Below are 26,581 nucleotides of genomic sequence, written 5' to 3'. Positions count from 1 at the left end.
GAGAGAGAGAGAGAGAGAGAGAGAGAGAGAGAGATGATAGTGAGGAATGATCTGTAGAAGATGAAAGGTTATGGGATCAAGCATGCATATAGAGCGGGGTGACCTTGGTAAGGAAAAGAACCTCCTATTTATCCACAACTGTAATGGAGAAGATACTCAAGGAAAATGTTTGAGTGATGTGTTGTGAGGAAGAGGGCAGAGGCAGGAGCTCTAGGATAATGTCCTTAATTGTTTGCTGCAGTATATGCCTACATCTTGAGTTGAGAGGTAAGGGGATGGAGTGTAGTGTTTCAGGAAAAATGGGAAGGGTTGTAACAGCCACTGTGGAGAGGACAGTGATTTTCCAATTCATAAACGGTCAAAGATGGCAAAAGATGGGAGTGCTCATTGCTGGAAGGTTTTTGAAAAGAAAGACACATTGCCTCAGTACTGGTAGAACTTCTAATTCAGCCATCTTAATTATAGAGCTGACATTCTAGAAGGCACAAGGGAAGCTTTAGGCATATTTAGAATGGAGCTTAGGTATATATACCATATGCCATGGTGCATCCCAGTTGGATGATAAGAAAGCATAATAAAACAATTTTTAAATGGAAGAAAATGAAATAAGATATCAATTTTGGGGAAAGATGAATTTTTTTCATTGTAACAAAACAATTATTAGGGTCAAAATAAATGCACTTGCCAACATGAAAATGAATAAATGTTTGTGTCACAAAACATCATAAATATTCACAATATAAAACAAATAATATTCACTTAATATATCATTTGAAATAAAAGAAAAATAATAGACTGGAAAAATGCTTAATGGCAGATATGAAAGATAAAAACTTGACATGGGAAAGTAACTCACACATATGTATATGTGTGAGTGAGTTAGTGAGTGTGTGTGCCATTCTCCAACAGAAAAGGAGCCAAAGAATATGAACAATTATTAAAAGAACTATAAACAACAAATATTTTAAAATATAAACAAACACAGGAAAAATTTCTCCAAATTATTAATAATAAAAGAAATGAAAATTAAAACAAATGTGAAGTTTCATTCGTGGCCAACAAATTGGCAAAGATGACAAAAGATGGTGATAATTGATTGCAGAGGGCATGCATTGTTGTGGAGCTTCCTATTGGGTTAATCATTCTGGAAAACAATTTGGAATGATCTTAAGAAAGTGACTAAAATGTACACACCCTTTGAATCAGATACCCCACTGCTAGGCATATATTCCGAGGGACTGAAGACCAAAATATTTATTAAAAGTGTTTTTTGTAGATATGAAGAACTGAAAACAAAATAATGCCCAAATAAATTGTTGTATATAAATGTAATAATACTTCTGCAACATGAAAAGCCAAGGATGTGAACTATACTGTGAAGCCTGAAACGACTTATAGAATTAATCAGAATTAATCATAATGACTGCACCATCAATGGAGAAAACAATAACAATGGATTGAAAGTGAACACTTTTATAATTTCAATGCTCAAACTTGGCCTTGAAGAGATGATATGAGAAAGTACCTTACTCCTTAGAGTTGGGGGGACTGTAAATATGGAATACTATAAATATTGCCAGCTTTGGTTTATGCATTGACTGGCTCTGCTGAACTGGGTTTTCCCCCCATCTTTTTCTTCTTAGTTGTAAAGGATGACTATCTTGGGTGAGAGGAGAGAGATACTATGGGGGAATAAATCTGATGTAAGACTGAAAGATAGGTATCTATGTGAAATGGCTGTGTGGGTTCTGCCGTTGGATAGTTCTCTCTCTTCCTGATGGAAAAGAAATAGTAGCAGAAGCTTAAAAAATCGGGCTTAGGAGTCCCTTCTCTTCTGCCCTGAAGTGTGGACCAGTTCAGGGAGGCCAAGCCCAGCCTGATGAGAGGCTGCCAGAGGAAAACTTGGGGTCAGCTGTCTTTTCCAAAGAGGAGACGGCACCTAGAAACTGTAGGATACTTTTCAGGGGAAGGTGTGGGGTGGAGAATGCCTTGTCTCTGGGGTTTCCAATCATAGGTCAGCACTCTGGATGAAGGCAGGAGGAAGTTGAAGCTAAGGGGCTGGAGATGAGGAATATGAGACAGAGAGGACAGCCTCTGAAACTGTAGGAAGGAAATAGAAAACAGAGCTAGAACAGAGTCCCCATTAACACACTCTGAACCCCCCTCTGCCTGTACCACCCGCTATGTATCTCTGCCCCAATCTGCCCTTGCCATCTCCCATCTCTCCACTAAAATGCCTCTGTTGAGAGCCAGGAGCCACTGTGAGGATCCCAGGAGACTGCTGGGAAATGTAGGAGACCTTGGGCAAAGTATGGCTTAATGGGGTCCCCTCCACCCTTTGCTTTGAGACTGAAATGCCTGAACCACCATGGTGAGGCAGAGTTTGCTGTTTCTTTGGACTGGTGGTGACAAGGTTCTGGGGCCTTCCTCCCTCAACTCCCAGTTGATCAATTGCAGGCTAAAACCCCCCTCTTACCTTTTAATTTTTGCTTTCTGAGGGAATAGAGCAAGAATATGATGAACAACAATAGCACTTTCAGTCCCAGGAGGAAAATCACAAAGAGTTGGCCAGAAACTCCTTGCCCTGAAGGTTAAAGGGACAAAAGGAACTGTCATATAGAGGTGGGTGGTGGGTAGAGCATGTGAGCAGCTGATGGCAGGTAGTTTTTAGATCTCCACTTTCCCACTTTGAGACCACTTGTGTCTAGTCCAGTCCTGGATCCTCAGACAATCTGCTTTCCTGGGAGCCTCCTACAGTTATCCTTAGATCAATCATCAATAATTAATCAGTCAATGAACATTTATTAAGCACTTCCTATGATCTATACACTGTGCTGAGTGCTGAGGTCCCGGGCTTGGGAAAGCATTACAGGGAAGGACTGCTCTCATCCCATTACTTATGTGACCCACTGGGTTACACCCTATTCTTGGAAAGAAATGAGAGTGAGAGCTTAATCTTGTTCAAATCCAGGGATGAGACAAAGATCCCAGCTTTGTTACTAACTACCAGGATTACTTTGGGAAGGTCACTCCTGCTCCCTTGGCCTCACATTCTTCATCTGTGTAGCATCAGGGGACACCTTCTAGTTCACATAGATCTTCTCATGATAAGCTACCTGATGAGCCTTTATTTATTTACTTTTATTAGGCAGAAATAAGTAAAAAGTAAAAAAAGGCACTTGATGGAATAGTATAGGGTCACATAAGTAATGGAGTTAAGACAGTCATTCCCTATAATATTTGCCTAAGCCCTGGACCTTAGCACTTAACCCCTCTAGCATTTGCCTTTTTCCTATTCTGTCATGTTAGCCAACCTGATAGGTGTGAGATGATACCTCTTTGTTTTTCCATTTGCAATTTTTTTTTTACAGAGGCAATTGGAGGCAAGTAACTTGCCCACACGGTTAGTTAACTGTTAAGTGTCTGATGCTGGATTTGAACTCAGGTCCTCCTGACTCCAGGGCTGATGCTCTATTCCACGAATCCCCTACCAGTCCCCTTAATTTGCATTTTTCTAATCAATAATGACTTGAGTTTTTTTTATGTGATTATTTGATAGCTTTGATTTCTTCTTTTGAAAATTGCCTGTTTATATCCTTTGACCATTTATCAAATGAGGAATGACTTGTATTTTTTTCTAAATTAGGTTCAGTTCTATAAATATTTGGTAAATGAAGCCTTTACCACAGAAATTTGCTGAAAATCCCCACTTCCCCATTTTCCTGCTTTCTTTCTAATTTTGGCTGTGTCAGCCTAACCATGAACAAAATATTTCTTCAGTTGTTCAGATACTTTCATTTCTGTACAAAGTGCTTCATAATTGTGTTAATTTTGTATATGGTTATTAAAACCTATGCAGAGAGGATGACTTGCTATGAGCTTGTAATGTTATGCTCTTTCAAGGACTTAATATAATAATAGCTAATATTTATATATAGTGTATTTATATAGTCTATGCGCCAGGCACTGTGCTAAGCACTTTAGTAATGTTCTCTTTTGTTCCTCACAACCACCTAGAGATATAGATGCTAATAGTATCTTCACTTTACAGATGAGGAAACTGAGGCAAACAGAGGTTAAGTGATTTGCCCAGGGTCACACAGTTAGTAAATGTTTGAGGCTGGATTTGAATTCAAGTTTTAATGACTCCAGACCCAACACTCTATCAACAGCACCACCCATAGCTACTTTGTATTACCATACAAAAAATGTGACATGCTGGTTCAATTCTCTGTAATGAATTAAGTATTAAAACTGCAAAAAAAAAACACCCCAAAACAAACCAACTATGGTGGACCTTTGACAATGACATCAATGAATTCTCTTTCCTATCCCAAAAAGGAAGGAAAGAAAAAGCATTTTTAAGGCCTACTCTATGCCAGACACTGTACTACATACTTTATGATGTTATCTTATTTGATCCTTACAACAGTTAGTTGTTACAGGTCCAGCACTCTAATCTATTGCACTCTCTAGCTGGCATCTTGGAATAGTGGAATGGACCCCCTTTGCCCAGATTTTAGTCCAGGCTCTGTGACTTACTAGCTATATAACCTTGGGCAAGTCACTTCTTAGCCATGGTCCTGCCACAGGGCAGGGTGGTCATGAGCACCACATCAAACAATTAGTCTGAAAGAGCTTTGTAAATTAAAAAAGCCCCATATCCATGTGCAGGATGATACTAATAACAATTTCCTCACCATCCCTGGTCATATTGGGTCTGAAAGGACCCATAGGGTTGAACCTACTCTGATTCTTTCCAAATTGAGCAGCAGAGAACTAGATTCTCCTTATGAAAGAAAGATGAACTCACCTGATTTTTTTTGATCCACAGTCCTATTAAGGGATGGGGCTTTAAACACTTGACTGACATTGATCAGAGCCTGGAAATCATGCAACACCTGGCAAGTGATCTTCCGCTGATCTTCATTCTGACCAGACACATTGACCTCGAGTGAGGTGTTGAGGCTAAAGGTGCCATCTTTGTTCTCTGTGGGTCCAACTGTCTTCCCTTTTCCAATCTCAGTGCCATTCTCTAGCCAGATGACACTCACAGTTTTGGGGTAGAACTTCGTCACATGACAGGTGATGTTTCTGTCATTCATGGCAAGTAGATGAGGAGAAATGTTCACGCTGGGTCGAACTAGAAGAAAAGGCAAAACCCTTGGGTTAACCAAGTGATGACCTGTCTGTCTCTAGGCCTTTGGACCATCACAGAGCCATAGGGATGGGAGCAGGGACAAACTAGGACCAGTTCTCTGTCCTGGTGGTAGCTGTTCCTGGGCCTAATTGGGGAATTCCTAACATCAGGGGCAATAGATTTTCCCATTAGATTGTAAACTCCTTGAAGGCAGAGTCTTTGTTTTTTATTTCTGTATCCCTAACATCTGAGTAGTGTGTTTTGCACATCATTTGTTCCAAGTGTTTGTTGACTTGAATTGGCTGAAAACCAGTAAAAATGGAGTCTCTCCTTCTCCCTCAATTGCCCATTTCCTCCCCAAAGCTCAAACTTTATTCAGTTGGGCTGCTTTCATTGAGTGTATGGATAGTAGCGTGTTCCTTGCAGGGGGATTTAAGGTCTGGATTTTCAGGGACACGGGAGACTAAGTTTCCTGTCCCAGCTCCTGTGATCTGCTTTCCCCAACACCAGCGTAAGATGTATATATATATATATATATATATATATATATATATATATATATATAATTTGTAGCTAAGGGGAATTTCTTCTTCAGGTATGGTGAGAAGGAAAGAACCCTTTTTTCCTAGGATTATACCAGGCTGTTTAGGACTTAAGGAAAACAGACATAGCTCATGTTCATAGGAAGCTGATCTAGTTATGATGTGATATCAAAACCAATGGCACAAGGAGAACATATACCAGTCTGTGCCTCTCTCTTCTCGTCTTCAGGGTTTTCCATAGCACACGTAAGGTCCAACCAGGAGTTGGTCATCTCTGTCAAGGTTACAGACTAACCTGAATAGTTCTTAAACGTAGGGGGTTACACTGTTTTATGCTCAGGAAGGGAACCCTATGTACGTGCATCAGCTGAGGGCAAGCAAATCCCAGGGACACTTGAAGACACCAATCATGGAAAAACTAGATCAAGAATCAGATGTTCAGTAATTAAACTAATAGGTATCAGTCACTATGACTGTTTTTGTCTACAGAAGCTTGGCTTTTTGGGGGAAGTCATCAAGTATGACCAGGTAGTCCTTAGAGACATTTGTAACTTGAGATAAGTCTAGTTTCTCATAGATGTTAGCTCTTGCCACACTCCTCCTTTAGTCTATCAGTCAACCAATAAGTTTTCATTAAGCACCTCTTATATGCCAGGTATTGCTCTCGATGGTTTGGCTATGAATATGAAAGTGAGACAGTCCCTGCCTTCTAGAAGTTTACTGTCTACAAGGGGAATACAATTAATTCACAGATAAGTAAATATGGTATACCTACAAAATAAATACAGTGATGGAGGGCAACATGGAGGTGGAAGATAGAATGTCTGGAGAACAGCAAATAGACCAGCATAGTTTGAGGAAAAAAAAAAATGCAAGAGGAAGTTTAATACACAACCCCCTGGGAAAGTTAGACTGGAACCAGACTGGGAAGAACTTTAAAGTGGTAATTAGAGGAGTTTCTATTTCAACTTAGAGGTAATCAGGAGCCATTGAGGTGTCTTGTGCAATGGGAGTAGCATGGTTAAACCTGTGCCATAGAAATACCACTTTCATGGCTTTTTGGAGCATAGATTGGAAAAGGGGAAAGAGTAGAGAGAGGGAAGCCAATTATAGGAGGCTACTGGTAAGGACTAGTTAACAGGTGATGAGTTGGATTAGGGTGGTTATGGTATGAGTAGTCAGTCAATAAACACTTATTAAGTGGGTATTGTTTGCTAGGCACTGTGCTAAGCACTGGAAAAGAGAAGGGGATGAAGGTGAGGGATTTGGAGGTGGAACTGACAAGCCTTGGCATAATGGAGGACACATAGTCCTACACAGAGTAGGCAAGTGAAAGTAAGAGCCACAGATGACTCCTAGGTTGCCACTCTAGGTGCTTAGAAGATAGGTGGTTTCCTCAAAAGGAAAAGAGAAGCTGGAAGCAGGGGTAGGACCAGGAAGAAAGATAAGGAGTTCTGTTTTAGAGTTGAATTTGAGATACCTAAGGGCCATTGAGGGACAGATGTTAAGTAGGCAATTAGAGATTAAGGATTAGAGCCTATGGAGAGATGAAAGTTGAATATATAGATTTTGGAGACATTTACATAGAGATGATAGTTAAATTCTTAGGAGTGGAGAAGAATGCTAAGAGAGAGTGTAGGAATAGAAGAGGAAAGCTCTAGGATGCACCCAGGAATAGATAACTAGACATGAATGGACTTGCAAAGGAGAACAGGAAGTTCAGTCTGATTGGTAGGAGAAGAGTCCCCAAAACTCAGAAAGAAGAGTGTCTAGAAGGGTGGTGTGGTTGAGAGTTCAAAAACTACAGAGAGGTCAAAAAAGGTAGAGGACTGAGAAAAGGTCATCAGATCTAGCTATAAAGATATCACTGGTGACCTTGGAGAGAGCACTTTCAGAGAGAAGGTAAGGTTGGAACAGGAAAAAGTGATATAAGTGACCGAGAAGAGCTAATATTTAGACTTATAGTACTAAGAGGTAAGAAGTGAGAGGTATGAAAGAAATTGAAAGCAGGAAGACAGCATTTTCCCTTGGCTATGAAAGAGCACAGAGTCTGTGAAAGGAAGAGGTATGGGATAATAACTTGAGGGGATGGTAAAGTCAAATGAAGGTTTTTGTTTGTTTTTTTTTTAAAGAATGGAAGAGATTCGAGCATGTTTGAACACAGGAGGAAAGTAGTCAGTGTAGAAGAAGAGGTTGAAAATTCAGGAGGAAGAGAGAATGTGATCAAAGGAACAAGCCCCTGAAGGACACACTAGGGGATTGGATGAGGGGCACAGGAAGAAAGTGTGCTGGTGGGCAGGGAGAGTAGCCAGCTTGTCCTGCAAGAGTAGGACAGAGAAGAGTCTGGGGATGACACCAAGGTGATCTAAAGTATGGAATTGGGGTTGAGTAAAAGAGCATGATGGATGGCTTCAATTTTTTTCAGTGAAGCTTGAAAGAAGGTCCTCTGCTGAGTGGGAACAGGGAAATCATATCATAGTACAGGTGGGCTGAAGGAGAAGAGGGAGAGTCCAATGGAGCCGATCAGTGAACAGGGAAAGAATTTCTAAGCAGCAGCAAGGGCCAAGTGGAGACTGGGTAACACTCAATGTCCCAAACAGCACAGTTGTGTGATTTCTGCTGGTGGTGCTGGTCATGTAGGGAAAGTAGTAGAGAAGGTAGAGAGGGTGGCAGAGATACAGGGCTGGGGTTTTGAACAATGATAAGACAAGGGGCTTCAAGGGTTAACAGTAGGATAAATTTAACTAAAGGTATTTTGTAGGGGGAAATCTCAAGTCCAGAGCAGGCATAATGGCCTGGGAAAGCAAGGAGGGGACAGTGTAAACCAGGGACACGGAGCACCTGAACACTTCATACAATAACAAGAGCTAGCATTTATAATATTATTTTCAAATGTGCAAATCACTTATTACAAATATTATCTCATTTGATTCTCACAACAACCCTGGGAGGTAGGTGCTATAATTATCCCCAGATACAGAGGAGAAAACTGAGGCAGACAGAGGTTAAGTGACTTGTCCAGGGTTACTCAGCTTGTAGCATCTGAGGCCACTCAGGTCTTCCTGACTCTAGGACCATCACTCTATCCACTGAATCACCCACATACCTCTGGGCAGCATATCATATAAATATTTTTATGCCCCTTGCCTAACTCATTTTTTTTACCTTTGAAGGGACCTCTGTATAACATGAAACATGAAAACTCCCAAGCAAAGGTAGGAACCCCCTCTACATTTCCCACCCCCTTCTCCTTTGTCTCAGTCTTTGGGCAGACCCTATTTCCTTACAGGGATCTTAGGGTCAGTTACCTTTGTTAAAATAGAATTCACCCTCTATATCTGTAAGATCTTTAATGTTGATCTTCCCTATAAATCAGCAAGGAAAACAATGAGTATAATTGCTTGCCCATTGCCTTGATTGATATATTTATTTCCATTGGAAACCCTAAGTATCCAGTGGAGCCTGAGGTCCCCCAATCCCATCCCAATGTTGAAACTACTCTTTCCTTATCCCTTGAGGTTTATGATTATAATCTTCTATACCATACCATAACATAGCCATTTGTGGGGGCATGAGGAATGTCGGTGATGCAGTAAAAAGAACACTGGACCTGGAGACAGGAAGACTTGAGTTGAAATCTGGCCATAGATACTTGCTGTATAACCCTGGGCAAGTCTGTTTGTCTCATTTTCCCCCAATTGTAAAATAGGAATAATTACAATACCTACTTCACAGCCTTGTTGTGAGGATTAAATGAGATGTTATTTGTACAATGATTAGCACAGTTCTTGGCCCAGAGTAGGAACTTTATAAATGCCTTCCCTTCTTTCCCCTAATTCTCACCGGCCACCAGGATGCCAGGTAGATAGATGGAGTTCTTTCATGCCTAGAATTCCAACCCCATAGACATTTCCTTGTCAGCCACCATACAATAGTACTAGCAGCCATATTCCCTATCTCAATCCCCTCCTCTTTCTAGTTCAATCAATAAATCCATAAGTATTTATTAATTACCTACTGATGGGGTGCTTGGGATCTATATCTGTAAAATCAGTTTGTAAACTCAGTTTGTAATATCAATTTGTAACATCAGTTTGTAAAATCAATTTGTAAAACCAGTCTGTAAAATCACATTTCCTCCCCACAGCCTCAGAGCATTAACTCTCCCCCTTCCCCCTGCTAGCACTCTGCCCAGCAACAACCCATGAATAATCTCTGCTTGGAACAATAACGAGCTACACCTATGAATCCTTCACTAAACCATCTATAAACATTTTAGCTTAGGCAAATGTTATCTTCCCTTAGTAAAGTGGCCCACTGCCCCTATGAATCCTTCAATGCCCTATCTATAGGTTAACTCCTTAGCCAATTATCCACATACTGAGTCTCTGTTAGCCTTGGTTCCCAACATCCATCTTGTCAAACATGACACTGATGGCTGGCAGACTAGGCACTTCTCAGTCAGCCTTTACTGCTATCAGTAGCTAGCTGACTTAGTGACATTTCAGGCCTAAAACCACACCTCCAGGTAGCCCCACCTTGGGCTATTTCCCAGTGAATTATGGGCAATACGCCTGTGCAGTTGACATTAAAAGTGCATGTTCCTTTAAGCACTGACCACTCCTTAACTCCTCCCTAATCCTACCCTTACTCAATTAGTTAGCATAATTGACATCTGATTAATTGCCTAGACTCCTTAAAAACTATGCCTATGTCTTCTTTAAGCTTGCAGGTTCTCTAAGAACTCTTTCCCCCTGTACAGTGTAACAAAAAACTTGCAGGTCCCTTAAGGATCCTTGCCCGCTGCAAAGTATACAATAAACTTCTACAATTCTGACTCCATTTCTGCTTGGACCTACTGAATTCTTTTCCAGACTCAATTGCAGGCATTCTGGTCTTTGATAAGGATCAGAGTTCCTGTATAACCTATTGCCTTCCCCCCATCACTATGATGTGCCAGGCACTGTGCTAAATGCTGTGGATACAAAAAGAGGCAAAAGATAGTCCTTGCCATCAAGAAACTTACCATCTAATGGGGGCAACAACAAGCAAACAAATATGTAGGAAGAAATCCATATACAAAATAATTAAGAAATAATTAGCAGAGGGAGGGTATTAGAGTTAAGAGGGAAGGTTTCCTGTAGGAGGTGAGATTTTAGCTGGGACTTAGAGAAAGCCAGGGAGATCAGTAATCAGAGGGAGGAGGGAGAGCATTTCAGGCATGAAGGGCAGCTAGTTCAGGCACCTTAAGCAATTGAACTTCATGCCCTGTGACTCCACTGTATGTTTCAAAACGAATTATCCCCCCATTCTGGCTCTGCCTCCCCCATACGCATTGTCTCCCCATTGGAATGGAACCTTCTTAGAGGGCAGGGACTGTTTTTGCTTTTGTATGTGTGGGCCACCTCTTCCTCCTCAGCTTGGCACGTGCACTTGGCACATAGTAAGCACTTAATATGATTTTTCCTTCATTATTCTAATCCGCCAATAACAATGGTTCATATTTCTCTAGACCTTTATATATACACATATATAAGATACAAACTTTTTCACAATCCCTTTGGGAGATTGTTGTTATTGTTCAGTAATTTCAGTTGTGTCTGACTCTCTGTGACCCCATTTTGGGGTTTTCTTGGCAAAGATACTGGAGAGCTTGCCATTTCCTTCTCCAACTCATTTTACAGATGAGGAAACTGAGGCAAAGAGGGTTAAGTGACTTTTCCAAGGTCACACAGCTAGTAAGTGTCTAAGACCAGATTTGAATGCAGAAGATGAATCTTCCTGATGCTAAGGCCAGTACTCTATCCACTGTGCCACTTCGCTGGCCCCTTTCGGAGATTGGTGAGACAAATATTATTATGCCCTATTTTGCAGATGTGAAGATAGTCTCAGAAAGGTTAGCTCTCTTGCCCAATGTCCAATAGTTGGCAAATGGCCTTGACCCAAGTATTCTGACTCCTTAACTATACCATACTCCTATTTTTCCTTGTCATCCTCTATCCTGGCATTCTGAGGACAGAAGCCTTGGTGGCATATGTCTCACTCTGGTGCTGCCAAGAACCCCAGTATGAACTGCTGAATTGGGAAGCGAGTTCAGGGTATAATGTTAGATTACTAGTTTTGGTATCAGAAGACCTGGGTTTGAGCTCTACCACCCAAACTTACAAGGTGAGTGACCCCAAGGAAGTCAATTTCAATGTTTAAACTTGGAGTTTCCTCCCGTGTAAAATGGGGCTCATTAACACTTGCACTTACACAGAAGATAGCCCTAGGAGCTCTCAGTGGATTAGGAGTTATCATTGTCTCTACTGTTTAAAGAATGGCCTTAAGAGGCAGGCTCAGAGATGCTGTGATCAAGGGTTGAGGCTTTTTGGAAAGCCAGTTCCCAGGACTGAACCTCAGAAGATTACATTTGGGCTTTATAGTTAATAGATAAGGGTCAAGCCAGTCACTGAATAAGCAGTTATTAAAGGCTTACTCTGTACCAGATACTGTGCTAAGAACCAGGGATACAAAGAAAGGCCAGAAGCCAGTTCCTGCTCTCAAGGAGCTTGTGGTCTCTAATGATTGTCAGGCTTATGCCCCAGAACCAATTTGGGAACATAGAGTAGGAAGTAAGGAATGTGCCTGGCACAAGGGATCACCTACCTCGGATGATGTCTGACAAATTCTTTGTTCCTCGGAGAGGAAATAGTAATGTGCTGTGGTTCACTTCACAAATAACCTCAGAGTGGACGTCACTAGCTTCAAGTTTCACTCGCACAGCACTGGTGATGTTGTAGGAGACGCTATCGTCCTCAGGGAGAATCTTGGTCCGAAGGGGATGGATCTCATTCCCATTTTTAAACCATTTCAGGGTGATGGTTTTGGGAGAGAAGCCCACTGAGTTACAGGAGAAATACTCCATACGCCCAACATTTACTCTCTTCTGGGGACCAAACACCACGGGTAAAGAAGGTTTGGCTGGACATAGAAACAATTAATAAACACGGTGAAATAAAAGTCCTAAATAAACTTTAATAAAAATACCAAACAAATACAAAAGAATATTACCAATGATAATCTCTTCTTTAAATTACTTAAAATTTTAGCTTTTAGCAGCTTCCATGTTAAAGGAGTGGAAGGCTTGGAGTATGATACTCCAGAACTCAAAATAGTTAGTATTATAACCAAGAATATACCCAGAAAAACTGAGTATAATCCTTCAGGGGAAAATGGATAAATTAATGAAATAGAGGACTTTCAAGCATTCCTGATGAAAAGACCAGAGCTAAATAGAAAATTTGACATTCAAACACAAGACTACAAAGAAGTATAAAAAAAATAAACATGAAATAGTAATCATAAGGGACTCAATAAAGTTAAACTGTTTACATTCCTCTATGGGAAAATGATGTATGTAACTTGATCTTTATTACGGCAGTTAGATGGATTCTACATGAGAGTGACTCAATTATGTCATTCTTATCTAAGATGGTTCAAAGAAGGAAAATATATACACTCTTTTAATTGGGTATAGAAATCTATCTTACCAAACAGGGAGGTATTAGCAGGAGATAAGAGAAAAGGAGTGATAAAAGGGATGGTAGATAAAGGAAGGCAGTGGTCAGAAGTAAAACAGACTTTAGAAGAGACATAAAGAGAGAAAAAAGGATAAACAGAAGAAAATAGGATGGAAGGAGATGTACAATTAGTAATAACTGTGGATGTGAATAAGATGAAGTCACTCATGAAATGAATGTGGAGAGCAGAATGGATTGGAAACCAGAATCCAACAATATTTTGTTTATAAGAAATACTCTTATGGGTGACTAGGTGGCACAGTGAATAGACCACCAGCCCTAGAGTCAGGAGGACCTCAGTTTAAATCCGACCTCAGACACTTAACACAAAACTAGCCACGTGACCTTGGGCAAGTCACTTAACCCCAATTGCCCTACCTTCCCCCTCCAAAAGAAAAAACAAACAAAAAAGGCAAGGGTGGTAACCATGATCTCAGACAAAACAAAAGAAAAAATAGAACTAATTAAAAGAAATAATCAAGGAAACTATCTCTTGTAAAAAGCACCATAGACAATGAAGACATATCAATACTAAAAATATGAGCACAGAATGGCTTAGCATCCAAATTCTTAAAGGAAAAGTTAAATGAATTACAAGAGGAAATAGTAAAAGTATGTTAGTGGGGGACCTCAACTTTACTATCTCAGAGATAAATAAATATAACCACAAAATAAGTAAGAAAAAGTCAAGGAATTGAAGAGAATCTTATAAATATTAGATAGGATAGACTTCTAGGAAAAATTAAGTGGAAATAGAAAGGAGTGTACCTTTTTTAAAAATTTTAATTTGTTTATTTTTAGTTTTCAACATTCATTTCCACAAGATTTTGAGTTACAAATTTTCTCATTGTCTTTCCCCTACCCCCACCCCAAAATTACAATCCTACTGAATACTCCTTCCCCCTATCTGCTCTCTCTTATATTCTTCCTCATCCTCCCTCTGACTTTCTAGTAGGGTAAGATGAATTTCTATACCCCAGTTACTGGGGTATAGAAATAAATATCTTATTTCCCAGTTGCACATAAAAATTTTTTTAAACATTTGTTTTTAAAACTTTGATTTCCAGATTCTTTCTCTTCTTCCCTCATCACCCACCCCTACTGGGAAGATAAGCAATTCAATATAGGTTGTACATATATAGTTACACAGAATATTTCCATAGTAGATATATTGTGAAAGACTAACTATATTTCCCTCCATCCTATCCCACCCCTCACTTATTCTATTTTCTACTTTGATCCTGTCCCTTTTCAAAAGTGTGTGCTTCTAACTACCCTCCCCCCCAATCTGCCCTCCCTTCTATCATCCCCACTCTTATCCCCTTCCCCCCCTACTTTCCTGTAGGGTAAGATACCCAATTGAGTGTGTATGTCATTCCCTCCTTAAGCCAAATTCAATGAGAGGAAGGTTGATCTCCCTTCCCTTTGTCCTTCTTGTTCTTCCCCTCCATTGTAACAGTTTTCTCATGCCTCTTTTATATGAGATAATTTAGCCTATTCTATCTATAGCTATAGGGATCTATCTCCTCTCATTATATTCATCTCTCACCTCTTAATTTTACTTTTTTAGGTATTATCCCTTCCTATTCAACTGATTCTGTGCTATCTGTTTATGTATACATGTACACATATATACACACACTCACATCTGCATTTGTACACAATATGCCCTCCTTTATAAATATACATATGTATGTATGTATATATATATATATATTTACACACGCACACATATATATTCCCTTCAACTATCCTCATACTGAGAAAAGTCTCATGAGTTAAAATGATAATTTTTCCATGTAGGGATGTAAATAGCTCAACTTTAATAAGAATGAACAGGGAAGCAGGAACCACTCCTGCAGGTATTTCTGAATCTGAATCTTTGTATCCAAGTTTTCCCCACCTTCAGGGGGAATAGGAGATAGGCCAAGCCCCAGCCCAGATAAAAGAAATATGCAGAAGAGATTGCAGACCCCATGTCGGTTTAACAATATATTGGAAGAATGGATCAACTACTGTGACTAGGGCACTGCTTGATACTGGGGCTGAGGCCACACTTATCTATGGAAATCCTGATAAGTTTAAACATGGAACTCCTATTACCATCACAGGTCTAGGAGGCGCTGAAATATCAGCCAGACAGGTTAAAATAACAATGAAAATTGGGCAGTTACCTAAGAAAGAATATACTGTGGTTGTTGTACCCATTCCTGAATACATCATTGGAATAGATGTATTGAGAGGCATGACTCTGAATTTACCTGAAGGGAGATACCAATTTGCTGTGAGGAAGATAGGAATTAATACAGTTTTAGTGGGAAAATTAAAAATGGACCCAATCATTTTACCTGAACCTTCTGAAGTAATTACTTTAAAACAGTATTGTGTGCCAGGTGGACAAGATGAAATTACCACTACTATAAAGGAATATGTTGAAGCAGGAGTGTTAGTCCCTACAACCACAAGATGGAATAATCCTGTCTGGCCAGTAAGAAAATCAGATGGGACATGGAGAATGACTGTGGATTATAGACAGTTGAATAAGGTGACTCCTTCTTTGTATGCTGCTGTTCCAGATACCATCACCTTAATAGAAAGGATCCAGACATATGATGGGACTTGGTATGCAGTTATTGACTTGGCAAATGCCTTCTTCACCATCCCAATAGACCCTAAACAATGGACCAATTCGCTTTCACTTGTCAGGGTAGACAATATACTTTCACCCGCTTGCCACAAGGGTACATACATAGCCCCACTATTTGTCACAGGATTGTGGCTGAACAGTCGGATGAATTAAAGCTACCTGGTGTACAGCTTACCCACTACATTGATGATATCATGATACAGGGAAAAGATGCGAAAGTAGTGGAAAGGAGTTTGACCCTTCTAATTGAGCATATGAAAAGTAAAGGGTGGGAAATTAACCCTTTTATTAAGAGGATTTTGTCTGTGAAGTTTGGATTCAGTCAAGGGACCCCACTTGAGGACCTAGAGGGCCACACATGGTCTTGAGGCCCCCGGTTCTCCACCCGTGAGTTAGGTTATGAAGGGCTTTGAGTGCCAAGAAGAGGATTCTTTCTATGAGCTCTTTGCATTTGATCTCTTCTTTAGGGCTATGCTTGGTCATTATATTTGCAGAGTTCAGTTTTGACTTTTTTTGTGGTTTTCTTTCCCATTTCCATTTTTGTCATTGTCACTATTTTTTTCACCTGATTTTGTCTTCTTCACTTTGCGTCACTTCCCATGTCATATTATGCCTCCCTATATTCTTCATATTCATCCTTTCTTAAAGCACAGTGATATTGCATACCTTCTCTATATTATAGTTTGTGTAATGACTGATGGGACATCTCCTCTGTTTCTGCTTCTTGGTTACTCTAAGAAGAGCTGTAATAAATACTCTGGCAGATACGGCACTTTTCTTTCTATCTTTGACCTCAAGCCTAGGAATGGCATCCTTGGGTCAGACTATGGACATATTAGTTACTTTGTTTTTGTTGTTCAGTTGTTTCAGTCAGGTCTAACTTTTCATGACCCCATCTGGGGTTTTCTTGGCAGGGATACTGCTTTTTCCTTCTCCAGCTTATTTTACAGGTGAGGAAACTGAGGCCAACAGGATGAAGTGACGTGCTGAGGGTCACACAACTAGTAAGTGTCTGAGGCCATCCACTGAACCACCATAGATGCCCTATTAGTCACTTTAGTCACATGATTTTTATTGGCACAATTTCAAATTCTGGTTTTTCCATTTAATACCAGTGTGACCCTGGGCATATGATTTAATGTCTATGGATCTCAGTTTCCTCATATGTAAGATGAAAGATGCCTCTAAAATCCTTTCCAACTTTTCCAACCAGTCCATGGTATCAAGTAGTTTCTATTCTCACTTGGGAGACAAGATTTCTATACATGAATTTGTTAAACAACAAAACCAAATGACACAGAACATTCCTAACACAAACCGATTGTGATTGCTATCAGAATTCCAGGAAAGGTGAGCTGAGAGGGGGCTCTAGAGAGATTCAGGAAGGATTCATGGAGGAAGTGGGACTCTGAATGAGGGGAACTATTTGGGACTAAATAATTGCTTGCTAATTGTGTTGAGAGGCAGTCCCAGAGTCTAGTCAGCTTATTGTCCCATGGCTGTCACTGGAGTGGTTATAGTTCTCTTTGGGGTGGGGGGAGCTTTTGGTTTGAAATCACATGTCTGACCCCTGAAAAGGCCTGCCTAGCTTTGTCACCTCACATTCCCATGATTCCCTTATCCAAAGTCACAAGATGGCTTGACACCTTGATTGTTCATTACTGAGGGTCTGACATGGTAGGTCCTCAAGTGGCAAAGCTCTTTGTACACATGATAGTTGAGCCATACTGAATATCTGCGTTTCTCTGTAAGGGTTATGGGATTTAAATATCTTCCATGCCCCTTTGGACTTGCTGACATAGCAGGAAGGGGTGGAGCAAGAGGAAGCAGAAGCCAAGCTAGAGTTCCTGAGGTGGCTAGCAGTGGTGGTGAAGGTGGCAGCAGCAGCAGAGGCAGCGGCAGCAGAAGCGTGAACCCCTTTTTGAGTCAGCCAGAATTTCTGCTAAGGACTTCTGCTGAGGACTGCCAGGGGCCAGAGCTGCTGGGAGCGTGCTTCCTGGACGCTGGGTGGTTGCTGTGAGTGGGGAGAGAAGGACCTTTGTCTGAGGTAGCCTGTTCTGTTTTAAAGGCTTGAGAATGTGGGTGCTTTCTACTTTATCTGCCTGTGCCAATTCATAACTACTCTGATGGCTTTGATTTTCTGGTTTTGGGACTCAGTCTTTTGGTATTTTAATAAACTTTCTAGCTTATTCCCCCATATAGAAAGCCTGATATATTTTGTGATTGATAATTACATCAGCATATCTGTAATTTCCATAGGCATTGTGAATATTGCATTGCTGATACATTCTCGCACTCTGACTGTCAGCAGTTTGACTTCCTCTATCTGGAGTCTCTTTCAGCTGAGCATTGAGATTTTCCTTCACTGAACTTCAGATGAATGACTATTTCCTCTACAAGGTATACGGAGTCACTGCCTCATTAACCATCACCTGTAGGGAGGTAGGGAAAGACTCCCTTCCTCCATTACTTCAAGCAAAAAGGGAGGTCAGTTGAATTACAGGATCAAGAAAACAGCAGCTCATCCCAATTTCCCTGAGAGACCAAGTTTCTCTTCAAGCCCTTTGAAATTTCTTTCAGACAGTAGATAAAAATGGGGAAAGATTAACCATCTGGGCCACAGGAGTTTGCACCATAACGTGGTGTTAGATCTTTATGTCCTGGAAACATGCAGAGTAAGAGAACCGGGTGAAACTCCTTTGGGGCAAAGCAGCAGAACCCCAAAGAATCCTTGAGCGGCTATTTTGATGTGTAATCTTGGCTTGCATCTGTGAAGAAAATTTATGCACTAGGGCCCAAATTTGTAGCAATTTTGTGCTGATGAAAGGACTTACGCTCACCTACCTATTTAGATAGCAGAACCCTCTAACAATGGCCTGGAGTTTTAGCTTCCAGCAGTGTAATAAAGGACACCTCTCCTGAGTACCTCCCATTGTTCTGCCACACCATCAGCAATCAAGCAAAGGATGCTAGGCAACTTAAAGACAAGATAAGTCACAGATGTTTATGCAATGAATATTTAAAAGTCTAATAAATGTTCATGCAATTAATATTTAAAAATCCAATAGATAGAATATGCTACCAATTTTTAAAACCACAAAATTAAGTGAAAGTAAGGCAGGGATGGAATAGAGCCTGCTTATTCCTCCTATAAGGGTTTCCCTCACCAGCCTTGCTACTGGCCTGACAATCCATCCTCCACTCCTGCTTGCCAATCCCTCTGCAATTCATGAAGAGGATGCCCCTCAGAGCATTGAAAAAGGGAACTGCATGAGGTGTTCTAATCACTGGACTCCATATCCACTACACTTCACTTACCCTCTATTTGTTTTGGTTTCTTCAACTGTAAAATGGGGAAAATAATAACCCCTGCCTCCCAAAGTTTTTGTAAGGATCAAGTGAAATGATATTTGTAAAGCTCTTAGCACAGTACCTGACACATTCAGAAAAATATAAATATTAGAAGCTGTTCATCTTCTTCTACTGCCTTGTCATGGAAAAGGGACTTGCATAGTCAAGAGAAACTATGAGTTATGCCATGCAGGCTTAACCAAGATGGAAAAGTTATAGTAGAAAGTTCTGGAAAAAGAACTTCTAATATGATCCATTAGAGAAGGAAATGGCAAATCCCTCCAGTATCTTTACCAACAAAACCCCATGGACATCATTAAAATACTAAAATACATGATATCAGATTAGAAGGGGTCCAACATATTACTGGGGAATAACAGAGGACAATTACAAGTAGTTCCAGAATAATGATGTAGGCTGGGCCAAAGCCAAAAGGATGCTCAGGTGTGGATGCTGGTGAACTTAAAGGGACGGGGATGGGTGAATTTAATTCAGGTGATCGTTGCATCTACTAGTGTGGGCAAGAATACCTTAGAAGAAATGGAGTAGCCCTCAAATCAATGAAAGGGTGAGAAAAGCAATACTGGGGTGTAATCTCAAAAGTGAAAGAATGATACCTGTCTGAATCCAAAACAAACTGTTCTTTTGTGTGTGTGTCTCATTTTTACGAGAAAATTTTTCCAATTTTTCCTCTCCCTTCTTCCTTCTCCCAGCATATCCTTATTTCTCCCCATTTCATTTCTTAATTGCTGTCATACCAACATGCTCTATGTCTATGTAAATTGCCTCTAAGTGCTCTAATAAGGATAATGTTTTAGGAGTTACATGTGTCATCTTTGCATATAGGAATGCAAACAGTTTTAACTTAGTGAGCCCCTTATGATTTCTCTTTCATGTTTACCTTTTTATGCTTCTCTGGAGTCTTGTGTTTGAATGTCAAATTATCTATTTGGCTCTGGTATTTTCATCAGGGATGCTGGAAAGTCTTCTATTTCATTAAATATTCATTTTCCCCCTGAAGAATTATACTCAGTTTTGCTGGGTATTATCTTTATTGTAATCCTAGCTCCTTTGCCTTCCAGAAAATCATATTCTAAGCCCTCTGCTCCTTTAATGTCAAAGTTGCTAAATTTTGTGTGATTCTGACTGTAACTCTATGGTATTTGAATGGTTTCATTCTGACTACTTGTGATATTTTCTCCTTTATATGCTGGAAATTTTGGATTTTGATCACAGTATTCCTAGGAGATTTGCTTTTGTGGTCTCTTTCAGGAGGGGAATGGCGGATTCTTTCAGTTTCTATTTTACCCTCTGGATCTAAGATATTGAAGCAGTTTTCCTTGTTAATTTCTTGAAATATGGTATTTAGGTTCTTTTTGGAAAAAAATTTAGGTAGTCAATAATTCTTAAATTTTCTCTTGATCTCTTTTCCAGATCTCCTCAACCTATTTTTTCAATGAGATATACCACGTTTTCCTCTAATTTTTCATTCTTTTGAGTTTGTTTTATTGTTTCTTGAAGTCTCATGGAGTCATTTGCTTCCACTTTTAAGGAATTATTTTCTTTAGTTAGATTTTGTACTTATTTTTCCATTTGAACAACTTTTCTTTTTACATTTTTTTCAGTCAATTTTTGTGCCTCATTTCCATTAGACCAATTTTTTAAAAAGTGTTCTTTTCAGTATCTTTTGTGCCTCTTTTATGAAGCTGTTAATTCCCTTCTCACAATTTTCTTGCATCACTTTCATTTTTCCCCAAATTTTTCCTCTGTCACTCTTTTCTCTCTTCCAGTAATTCTTATTGGGCTTGGGTCCAATTAGAAGTTTTCCTTGAGGCTTTTGTTGTAGCTGTTTTTATATTGTCTTCTAAGTTTGTGCTTTAGTCTTCCCTACCACCATAGTAGTTTTATGTGTTCTTTTATTGTTGTTGTTTGCTCATTTTCTATCCTGTTTCTTGCCTTTGAACTTTATGTTAAAGTTGGGCTTTGCTCATGTGGAGATGGGGAGGCATTGATCCAACTTCAGGCTTTTCTGATGCTGTCATTTTCAGAGTCAGTTCTGGGAGTCTGCACATTTTTGGTATTTCCAAAGTGACATGATCTGGGGACAGGTGTGATCACTGCTCTCTTGGTATGTGTGCTAGTCTGTACCTAAAAAGGGCCCCTGCTTCTCTATAGACAAAAGAACTAGTCCTCCTCTTAGTCATGGAGTTGTAACCAAGTCCCCTGCTCTCCTACAGCCAAAAGCACTCCTCTCAGATCTGGGGCTATGACCAGATCTTCTGCTCCCTTCTGTAGCGTCAAGTTCTAAAGCTTCACTGGCCCTGGGACTATGACCAGGTTCTCTCCTCTCCTCTGCTCTACTATAGCCACTGATGCCAGTGCTCCTTTCTGCCTTGGAACTGTGACCAGGGCTCCTGTTCCCTTGTGACCCATCACAATGGTTGCCTGGAACTGTAACCAGAACTGCTTGAGGGCAATAGCATTGCAAATCAGCACCAAATGTACTCAGTGCCAGTAAACAGTCCCTCTGATCTCTTTCTGATCAATCGTCCAACCACCTTATTGTCCCTGTGATGAGAGCAGAGCTCCTAAAGCAGCTGCTGGCACTGTGGAGTCACAGACTCAACACAGAGTCACAGACTCCTCCTGCTGACCTCCTAAGTTGTCTTAGGCTGGAAAAATGTCTCATCCTGACATTTTGTTGTCTCTATATCTTGAGAACTCAATTTGAGGTATTATTTTAAAGTTGTTTGGAAGAGAATATTGGGAGGGTTGTCTGGGTCGCTGCCTCTGCTCTGCCATCTCGTCTCTGCCTCTGTTGATGTCTTCTGAGTTTATGTCTTGGTCTTCCCTGCCACTGTAGTAGCTTCTTATGGTCAAGTTATTTTTTTGTTGTTTACACATTTTCCTAGACTATTTCTTGACTTTGAACTTTATGTTAAAGTTTACATCTGCTCACTTGGGGAGTGAGGAAGCATTTTGAGAGCCATGGGCTTTTTCTTTCTTTCTTATGAGAGTAAGCTTTTGGATCTTCCAAGGTGGTATGATTCAGGGAAAGGTATGGTCGCTGCTCTTCTGTTTTTTACCCAGGAAGGGCCCCTGTTCTCCTGCAGCCACAAGTTCCAACACTCCTCCTGGGCCTGGAACAGTGTCCAGGTCCCCTGCTCTCCTGCAGCAACAAGTGCTAGTGCTCCTTTCTGCCTTGGGACTGCAACCAGGGTTCCTGTTCCCCTGTGACTGACCACAAATGCTCCTCTCCACCTGGACCTGTGACTCAGAACTGGGCATGGAGCACTAGAGATGGCAAACAGTACTAGGTCCTGCACCCTATGCTAGTAAAGGGTCTCCTATGATTTCTTAGTTATCTGCCCCTCTTACTGTCTCTGGGCTGAGAGCTCACCAAGCCATGGCTGCCACATTTCTAAGACCCTTCATTGCTGCTGCCCCTGAGTGCTCTGGGTCAGCCCCTACCTTGGTGTCACACACCTCTCCTGCTGACCTCCTAAGTTGTCTTGGGCTGGAAAATGTCTCCCCCTGAGCTTTTGTTGGCTCTGCTGCTCTGGAATTTGATTTGGGGTGTTATTTTATTTTTTGCTTTTTATTGGAGGGGGGACAGGGCAATTGGGATTAAGTGACTTGCCCAAGGTCATACTGCTAGTAAGTGTGTCAAGTGTCTGAGGCCGGATTTGAACTCAGGTCCTCCTGACTTCAGGGCTGGTGCTCTATTCCCTGTGCCACCTAACCTCCCCCAGGGTGTTATTTTAAAGTTTTTTGGGGGGCAATGTTGTGAGAGTTTGACTGGGTTCCTGCCTCTACTCTGCCATCTTGACTCTCCCTTGAAATTAGTGAATGTGTTTAAAATTTTTTTTATTTTAGACTTGAATACTAAAACTTAAATACATAATAAGAAAAGGAACAAGAAACATATCATAAACTTAAATATAAAATAAGAAGAAAAAAAGTCAAGTGCACAGCAGAACATAAGAGAAGATTCAACATATAGAGCAATAAATTTCCATTTCAAGAAAGCCTATACTAAATACTATGCATTATCTTGAAAGCTGTCCATCTTTGCCTCCTTGTAGGTTTTCTTTTCTTCTCTGCTGTACACTTTTTACTTTGTTCTTTTTCCCCCTGTCTTCCCCCAGGCTATAATTAAGTGTCAATATATTTATATATAGATATATAAACACATATAGAATATATACATACATGTATAGATAAACATATAGAACACACACATATGTAGAATAATACACGCATACATATATAAACATACACTAAGAGATTCTACTCCTCATCTTTGTTTTTATGTTTGCGCATACTTATTTCTTATCTGTCCTGTCTCCTCTACTTTACTTCTATCCCCTATCTTGCCCTCCTATTACTGAACCTACCCCCTCCAATGATCACTTATCCTCCCATTCCCATAAATCTAAACACTCTTTTATATCCTCCTTTGATCTGACCCTCCTCTTTTAAGATCCCTCTCTTATCCTTCCCCCACTCCTTATCCCTTTAATTATTTTATTTCTTTCTAAATTTAGAGGATTTTTATAGTCTTCTAAATGTATACCTATCATTCCCTCTTGAACCCATTCCTGATGAAAATAGGTTTCCAGAACAACAGCTCTTCTCCCCCATCTAATTCCTCTGTATTGGTTCTTCCTCTCACATCTCATTTGTATAAGATAATTACTCTTTTTAGCTCTTCTTGAACAGTTTTACTTTTGGAAGTCATATCATGCTCAGATCTATCCCAATTTTTCTTATGAACTATCCAATTACTAATAACAATCTTAGAAGTTTTACATTTTACATACATAAGTGGTAAACATCTGTACTTATTGAGTCACTTATAATTGGTCTTTGGTATATACCTTATGTTTCTCTTGGCTCTTGTATGTAAAATCTTCTATTAAGTTCAGGTTTTTTGTTTTTTTAACGGAGTCCTGAAATTTTGATAATTCATTAAATATCCATTTTTTTTCATTCAGGATTATGCTTGGCTTCACTGGTTATGATATTTTTGGCCAGAACCCCAGTTCTTTTGCTCTTCAATATTTAATGTTCCAAGACCTGTGGTCTTTTAGTGTTGCTGCTGTTAGGTTTTATGTGATTTCTAATTGCTGCACTGCAATATATAAATTTTTTTCTTGTTGCTTCTAATATTTTTCTTTAAACTGGGGGTTTTGGAAACTGACTACAATGTTCCTGTAGGTTTTTCTTGTAGCATCTCTTTCTGGTGGTGAATGGTAGATTTTTTTCTATTTCTGCTTTCTCCTCTTGCTCTAATGCTTCAGGACAATTTTCTCTAAGTATTTCTTGTATTATTGTAACAAGATCCTTCTTTTAATCATAGCTTTCAGGTAGCTTCTATTTTTTCATTCCTTATATTTTGTTTTATCATTATTTCTTGGTCTTTTATAACTTTTCTGGCTTCCCCTTGACCAATCCTGATTTTCAAGAAGTCATTTTCTTAAAATTTAATTGGTTGACTTTTTTTTTCATAATCTTGATCATTGCCTATGCAATTGCCACACCCTTGAGAAAACAGTACAAATACTTGAGAGACATTAATTCTTACCTTATTAGCCCTTTTCATTCCTGGACCAGGGCACAGAGCAAATTGAAATAATGCAATTATTTGCTTGATCTTAGCAATTGATGTGCAGTTCATTGAGGGAAAGGGTTGTCCAATGCCTCAAACCCATTTCAGCATTGTTCAGTCTTTTAGAGATCTATATTTAATATTGAACAAAGCCCCCAAGAACACACAAGCCCTGCTGTTTCTCAACCTGATGAAAACAGTTCTTCCTCACTTACTAAAAGAAATTAAAGGAGGAAAGACTGAAGGGGTGATCCAGCATGAAGGATGGATCCAGAGCTGTGGAGACACCTCAGACCTCTTTGGGACAGTCAGTTGTTAAATGTTCAGGGTAAGCATTTATACCTCAGAAGCTGTCAAGTGTTATCAATCAGATCTTGGTCTAATGTTTTTGCTGATTGTCTAAATTTAAGGAAGTGATGGACAAAACATTGATAACACAGATTCAATTTAAAAGTGTGACTTGTGGGAGAGAACCAATGGTTAAATATTTACCGACACATCTCTGAGTGCATCGCTCCTTTTCTATGTACACCCAGATCATGCTTATCAACTTATGAGTCCTGGGTCTTTTCAGCTCTGTTGGAAAGATTTAGAAGATTTTTCCTGATTACTTAGATCCAGCCCTATTCAAAAATGGAAGGAAACTGGCTTCCCAAGTGCCACATTTTGGAATAGAAGGCAGCAGGAACTTTCAGCACCTTCTATCATGTAACTCACCAGGAAAGGCAAATCCAAGCATGATTTGAAGAGTAGGCTTTTATTGGCCAGTCCATCCCCCTTTCCCCCCCATTACATATTTAATACTTAAGAGTAACCTTTGTGGAGCACAGGAAAGGGAGACAAATAGAACATGAGGCTTATGCATTGCCTTGTTTGAAACACTTATATTGAAAATTCCCTGTGCCCAAAGGAGTCTGAGCACCAATGTCTATGCTAATATTAACACTATAACTTGCCTTTCCCCCTGTGAAGGCTCCTGATCCCAATTCTTTGTTAATACTTGAACCCTCTCGTTGGTCAAGAGTTCCTTTACCTATCTAAGAAAGAATCATAGCTCACCTCTGACATAAAGCGCTTCATCACTTCCTCACTATAGCTTTCTGTAAGGTGGCTAATATAAGAATTATCCCTGTTAGACAAAAGGGGAAACTGAGTATCAGAAAGGTGAAATGACTTACTCTAGCCTAGATCATATGCCCTTGGTAATTGACAGATCCAGAACTCGAACCCAGATCTTCTTTCAAATCCCAACTCTACCACCTGTCTAACCCTGGAATAGTAATTTCAATTGCTGCAAAATAAGGAAGTTGGACTAGATGATAAACAAATTGCTATTCAATTCTAAGTCTTCTGATCCTCTTCCTCCTCTTCTTCTTGTTCTCATTCTCCTCCTCCAAACATAGTAGGGAGGGGGATGGCCCCTGGTTGTGACTGACTTACCTCAGATAATATCTGACAACTTTTTTCCATTCAGATGATTTTGTAATGACTGTCATGAACCTCACAGATGACCTCAGAGTGAACATCATAGGCTGTGAGCAGCATCTGTACAGTACTGGTGAGGTTGTAGGAAACACTGTTTTCCTCCAGGAAAACATGGTCCATCGGGCAGGGAGCTCATTCCCATTTTAAAAACCTTTCAGGGTGATGTCTTCTGGGGAGAAGCCAGTTGAGTTACAGGAGAAATTAATTGTTGGTTGATGTTTACCCTCTCTGGAGCCAGATACC

The 26,581-nt window shown here is 40.1% G+C and overlaps 1 protein-coding gene and 1 long non-coding RNA gene across 2 annotated transcripts in view; one reads left to right on the top strand and one right to left on the bottom strand.

Moving 5' to 3' along the window:
• Positions 1 to 1,908: 1,908 nt before the first annotated feature.
• LOC138150494 (signal-regulatory protein beta-1-like) lies at positions 1,909 to 16,497 on the bottom strand. Its single transcript, XM_069073959.1, has 5 exons — positions 16,476 to 16,497; positions 12,331 to 12,645; positions 4,814 to 5,143; positions 2,466 to 2,584; positions 1,909 to 2,100 (listed from the first exon to the last, which is right to left on the bottom strand). The coding sequence occupies exons 1-5, from the start codon at positions 16,495 to 16,497 to the stop codon at positions 1,909 to 1,911; spliced, it is 978 nt and encodes a 325-aa protein (XP_068930060.1).
• A 1,199-nt stretch (positions 16,498 to 17,696) lies between these two features.
• Positions 17,697 to 26,581, top strand: part of LOC138150415 (uncharacterized) — an 86,908-nt gene continuing 78,023 nt past the window's right edge. The window contains exon 1 of the long non-coding RNA XR_011165566.1: positions 17,697 to 17,938. This is a non-coding gene — a long non-coding RNA (uncharacterized lncRNA). The remainder of the gene's footprint in view (positions 17,939 to 26,581) is intronic.

The sequence above is a fragment of the Petaurus breviceps genome, unplaced genomic scaffold (assembly GCF_028583685.1).
Source record: "Petaurus breviceps papuanus isolate PSGF00001 unplaced genomic scaffold, PetGlider_PUasm1.0 90879, whole genome shotgun sequence".
Classification (NCBI taxonomy): Eukaryota; Metazoa; Chordata; class Mammalia; order Diprotodontia; family Petauridae; genus Petaurus; species Petaurus breviceps.
Note: the sequence above shows the minus strand (reverse complement) of the source record. Positions and strands in the feature narration are given on the sequence as shown.